The 6,217-nt window shown below is 40.0% G+C and overlaps 1 protein-coding gene across 1 annotated transcript; it reads left to right on the forward strand.

Annotated features, from left to right (window-relative positions):
* Nucleotides 1–2,121: 2,121 nt before the first annotated feature.
* LOC102215541 (E3 ubiquitin-protein ligase TRIM39-like) lies at nucleotides 2,122–3,777 on the forward strand. The gene has a single exon (XM_005755378.1). The coding sequence runs from the start codon at nucleotides 2,122–2,124 to the stop codon at nucleotides 3,775–3,777; it is 1,656 nt and encodes a 551-aa protein (XP_005755435.1).
* The last annotated feature ends 2,440 nt before the right edge of the window (nucleotides 3,778–6,217 follow it).

Consider the following 6,217-nt stretch of genomic DNA (forward strand, 5'->3'; position numbering starts at 1 on the left):
CTTCAAATTCGGCGGACAGGCGGCGGTTTCTCGCTTCTTCACTTGTATTTCGAAATACTCGAAGGCGGGTATTTCGAAGTCGCAAAGGAATGACGTCACAAGAAGGTGATTGGTCACTTGCAATGTTGAACCTGGAACAACATTAATTATGATGATGTGGGAACAATGCTGACACGAGGAAATCAGATCGTCCAGGCTGCCACAATCTGTAGAATGAAGAAAGTGCATGCATGGTTCGCTGGCTTTGCAGCTGCTGTGACGGGCTGATAGAGAGCAGCCAGACTTCTGTGTCTAAAGATTAATCATCAGCTGTGTCGTTCACTGTCAGAGCCTAAAACACGGTCCTGAGCTGAGACATTGTCACATATTTATTCGCTCTTAAAGCTGAAACTAAGTAAAGGTAAGTTTCCTTCTTTGCTGTACAGGTACAAGAAAAAACAGAGAGCAACACAGGGGACTTTCAGTCTGTGGCACAAAAGCTGTGAAACCTCCAGCTGACCCTGTGGACTCATTTAATGAGCAGTTGAAAACTTCTCTGTTTAACCAGGCTTTTATTATTGCTTTAAAGCCTGTTTTTATCCTAATTTTAACACATTTGTATTGCTATTAACTGTGTTTTAAGTTTTGATTTTATTTTATTGTGATTATTTCTAGTTTTTACTTACATTAAGAAATGTTTTAAAGGGCTGCAGAGGATAGAGATATTATGGTCCTGGGTCTCTTACCCAGCGTTCTGTGTTTTTTGAGCTTTGAAGTTTTATTTAGATATCTTTAGATATTAGTAATATTCCTAAGCTTTATTCAGCTTTACGTTTCTTATTTATCACCTTGTATATTTAACAGTAAAATACTGGCAGCAGGCTGAATATTGTACTCAACACTAAAAATCTTAGAAATATGGTATCTAACCACATATTTTGTTTGCATGGCAATACTGTGGCCTCCAGTAACATTGTGAGGAATCTTGGAGTCCTTTTTGACCAGGATGTGTCCTCTAGTGTGCATGTTTATCACTTATGTATGGCTGCTTTCTTGCATTTGCATAATATCTCAAAAATGACAAGGCCGACCCAAAAAACTTTCTAAAACTGGAATAAAAACTGAAATCTACAATTGTGTAATTACATTCAACTTTCATTTAACAGGCGAGTGAAAAAAGAAAGGATTTTCAGTTTTTTCCCATAAACTCAGTGAGCTTTTACCCAGAAAACACTGATGTTTCTGCACAAAATTGTTATATTGGTTCCTCTTTGCACATTTCAGCTTTAGGCTGCATTTCTTAATAAAGCTGCGGATTGTGATATTGTACAATGACTTCTGAAGTACATCTAAGGCCATGAGGCTCTGTCAGTCACAATAGCGTGATGGTTTTGACTGCAATACCTCCTAAGGACTTAAAGGTCACGCACATTCAGCAGTGGTTTCCTTGCTTGACCTTTATGCACAGGGATTTCTCCCTGAATCTCTTCACAATGTTATGTACCATAGATGATGAGAGAAACAATGTTTTTATATTGAAAGATAATTTTCTCCTGAAGTTCCACAAACAGTGGTGAGCTACAACCCCTTTTGCAAAGACTGAACCTTTGGGTATAAAAGGATCATCCACTAATCTTGAAAACCTGCACCTGATATCAGTTAACCTGCTAATTGAGAGCTTTACAGATTGTTACTTGTCACTACATTTACAGGGTTATTTTGAATCCGTGTTGAGGGCATCATTGTCTAAATTTGTTTATGTTTAAGAAATAAAACACACTCAAGTGCATTATGTGCACTGAGAGTAAATACATTTTGTATACCAGAATCTGCTGACTCAGCAGCCATACTGGTTGATCCTGACATAAAAAAACATGCAAAAAGCAACAGAGACAGTGGTACCAAAATTTCAAAGAGAAAATAACATGGTGAATGTAAAAACCACTGTACGAAATTCTTTGTTAGAGTTCTTGATAGGACAGGAACACAACTTGTGTTCCTTGGTATAAAACAGACTTACAGACTAAAGCAGATTACGGTCTGGAAGGATCAGAATCAGAAACTAAATAAAATCCATAGATTTAATTAAAACTCAATTTAAAATAAAAACATTTTCTCTTCTTTCTCACTCAGAGTGGAGACATGTCTGCAGCCAGCTGTCTTCTATCTGAAAATCAGTTTCTGTGCTCCATCTGTCAGGATGTCTTCACTGATCCAGTCTCCACACCATGTGGACACAACTTCTGCAAAAACTGCATCAGTCAACACTGGGATATCAGTGAGAGGTTTGAGTGCCCCATGTGTAAAAAGGTGCTTGAGACCAGACCTGAGCTGCACATCAACACTTTCATCTCTGACATGGTTTCTCAGTTCAGACGTGAAGCTCAGCAGAAAGTCAGCAGCAGCAGCTCAGAGCAACAAGCTGCCAAACCAGGAGAAGTTCCCTGTGACATCTGCACTGGAACCAAACTGAAGGCTCTGAAGTCCTGCCTGGTGTGTCTAGCCTCCTACTGTCAGACTCACCTGGAGCCTCACCTGACAACGAAACGGCTGAAAAGACATCAACTGATCAATCCAGAGGAGAACCTGGAAAGAAGGATGTGTATGAAACATGATAAACCTCTGGAGCTGTTCTGTAAGACCGATCAGACATGTGTCTGCATGCTCTGCTCTGTTATAGACCACAAGACTCATGAGTTTGTTCCTCTGAGAGAAGAATATGAAGGAAAGAAGGCAGAGCTGGGGGAGACTGAGGCTGAAACTCAACAGATGATCACGAAGAGACGAATGAAGATTCAGGAGATCGAAGAGTCAGTGAAGATGAGTAAAGATGCTGCAAACAGAGAGAAAGCAGAAGGTGTTCAGGTCTTCACTGCTCTGAAGGAGTCTGTTGACAGACACCTGAACGAGCTCATAAAGGAGATTGAAGAGAAACAGGAAACAACAAAGAAACAGGCTGAAGGTTTCATCAAAGATCTGGAACAGGAAATCTCTGAGCTGATGAAGAGAAGCTCTGAGGTGGAGCAGCTCTCACGCTCTAAAGATCACCTCCACCTCCTCCAAAGCTTCTCATCCGTGAAAGCTGCTCCAGCCACCAAGGACTGGAGAGAGGTCAGTATCCATCCACCATCATATGAGGGGACTGTGGTGAGAGCTGTGGATCAGCTGAAGGCAACACTTGATGAAGAGACTGAAGAATTGTTTGAGGCTGAGCTGAAGAGGGTCCAGCAGTATGCAGTGGATGTGACTCTTGATCCTGATACAGCACATCCTTATCTCATCCTGTCTGATAATGGAAAACAAGTACACGTTGATCAAGAGGAGAATGATCTTCCAGACAACCCAAAGAGATTTTCTGAATTTCCCATTGTTTTAGGAAAGCAGAGTTTCTCATCAGGCAGATTTTACTTTGAGGTTCAGGTTAAATCGAAAACCTTATGGATGTTAGGAGTGGTCAGAGAGTCAGTCAACAGGAACGAAGAATTCACAGTTGAGTGGACTCCCAAGAAAGGTTACTGGTGTGTTTTTAAGGGAGATGAAAATCTTTGTGTAGCTCTTAAGGACCCTCCAGTCCGTGTTTCGCTTCAGTCTTATCCTGAGAAGCTGGGGGTGTTTGTGGATTATGAAGAGGGTCTGGTCTCATTTCATGATGTAGAGGATGCAACACGTATCTACTCCTTTACTGGCTGTTCCTTCACTGAGAAACTCTACCCATTGTTCTTTCCCGGTGTTAATGATGATGGTAAAATCTGTCCACCTCTGATCATCTGTCCTGTGATGGGTGATGGTGACAACTGATCTATCAGTCAGTCTCTCTTTTCCAAGGGGAAATTGAATCAATTACAGGTTAATTTCAGCATTTAAACCAACACAGAGAAGAAGTCCTAACAATAGAACTGACCAAACCGCACCTGTTGATCAAAATCACGTGACATAGTTAGAAGCTACAGAAAAAGCAAGTAAGCGGAACTTTAGTTGATTGTTTATTGAAATTGTTATAAATATATAATCAATCTGAGGAATTTCCTATTAAAAAAAAGCTTTCTTTAATTTTCTTTTAGAGTTACTGTCTGGTTTCCTTTCATGATGTAGATGATGCAGCTCTTATCTACTCCTTTACTGGCTGCTCCTTTACTGAGAAACTCTACCCATTCTTCTTTCCCGGTGTCGATGATGATGATGATGGTGGTGGTGGTGGTGGTAGCTGTTTCTCTGATCATCTTTTCTGTCAGTCAACCAGTCTGATTAATCTGTAATTGGATCAATTACAGATTAATCTCAACGTGTAAACCAACACAGAGGAGAAGTGACCAAAATACACCAGTCTATGTGGTTAGAAGCTGCAGAACAAGGCAGTAATCTGAAATTTAGTTGATTTATTTTATTAGACTGTTTTCAAGTTGAAAAAATTTTTTTTTCCTGGAGTCCAGCCTGAGGAGGTAGACACTCTACAGGGTGGGCCATTTATATGGATACACCATAATAACATGGGAATGGTTGGTGATATTAAAGTCCTGTTTGTGGCACATTAGTATATGTGAGGGGGCAAACTCCTCAAGATGGGTGGTGACCATGGTGGCCATTTAGAAGTCGGCCATCTTGGATTACAACTTTTGTTTTTTCAATAGGAAGAGGGCCATGTGACACATCAAACTTATTAGTAATGTCACAAGAAAAACCATGGTGTGCTTGGTTTCAATGTAACTTTATTCTTTCATGAGTTATTTACAAGTTTTTTCGAATTGATGATATGTTGTGGGGAACAAAGACCAAACGGCTTAATTTATTAAAACGAGGAGAAAACGATCACCTTTAAGGTGTCGCGGATAAATACAACCACATAAAATGATCTGACCAAGACAAAAACTGTGGTATTTTGTAAATATAATAATAAATGTCAATGTACTATGTAATTGCGTAACTTTATTAGCAGCGTAGTCCTGTGGACAAATGATTTCACTGTTACTTATTATCTGTATTATCATTGTATTAATTAACCTTGCATTAAGTCATTATCATTGCATTAGAACCACATAACAAGCATTGCATTAAAGCATTTATTGAAGCTGTTGATATTACATTAAAGTCTGTATTTCAGGTGTTAGCATAATCACATAATAATCTTTCATTGCAGGTGCAACAGAAATCATTTTATACACATTGCATTTTGGTGCTTTTAAAGAGTTGAAGCTCGGTCAGTTAATTGATGGTCAGAAGCTTCGTCCGGCGCGATGTCCGGCTGATCTATTGAGCAAAGTGACTTAGAGCTATGGAAAGGTTGCTTACACCCTTACAAAACACTTATACCATATTATTCAGTATGATCCTTTGTTCATTTATGTTTTTATTAAGCTTTAAGTAGGGTCATTTGATTAAAACATTTATTCAATATATTACATATATACTTTCAGTTAGGTTAGTACACATATGAGAGTGGCCTCTGTCTGGTTGGGAGCTTTAGTAGGCGAGGTGAGAGGTGAAACAGAGTGCAATTGAGGTCGGGACACACATACACACACATCGTAGGTAGATTCATTTCTAGGTAAGAGTTCAGACATATTTTGCTAGCTTGCAACTGCATTTTGTGCCTGCATAAGTGATAGTTTGTTGTAGGACGTGCTCTGAGGTTTCGGAGATAAGCAAGGGTAAGATGAGCTACCGGATGCGCCTGGCGTGGAGACGAAGAGAATGTTCTTTTCAAATGTGTCAAAAGTCGTTACCAGAACATTTGTGGTTTTGAAACTTATGCATGTATTGTATCTGCTTGACGCATGAGGGGGCGTCATAAATATTACCCTGATGTTATAAAAACAACTGCTTGTGTATTATTGGGCGGAGATCTACAGCTGATGTTTTGCAGTGTACATCTCCCCACACGTGTGTTCATTAAAATCATCGTTTGACCTAACCCTCCTGGACCAGTGTTGTGATTTGGATTCCTCCTGTATCCCTCCTCGATATTTGAATCCGTAACACATCCTCCTCTCTGCCGCTTAATGCTCCCTGGTCGCTATGGTAAGGTGTAAATATTTCTTTCAAAATAAGACACATCTACAACAAGGGAAAGACCCAGGGAAACCAAGTTAACGATAAAAACCCTGAAAACCATAAATTTCACACCGGAGCCTCAACTCTCGTGGCCCAGTACCAAACAACTCACGGACCGCTGCTGTACAGAACCTCTGATGTCCAGACGGTGTTCCTCTGGTGTTCTGCTGTGAAAACTTTTGGGTTTAGG

Source organism: Pundamilia nyererei, unplaced genomic scaffold (genome assembly GCF_000239375.1).
Source record: "Pundamilia nyererei isolate P.nyererei 1_Seehausen unplaced genomic scaffold, PunNye1.0 scaffold01331, whole genome shotgun sequence".
Lineage (NCBI taxonomy): Eukaryota > Metazoa > Chordata > Actinopteri > Cichliformes > Cichlidae > Pundamilia > Pundamilia nyererei.

What these genes read in the sequence shown, in the direction of transcription:
- LOC102215541 (XM_005755378.1), top strand. Translation starts at nt 2,122, where the DNA reads ATGTCTGCAGCCAGCTGTCTTCTATCTGAAAATCAGTTTCTGTGCTCC.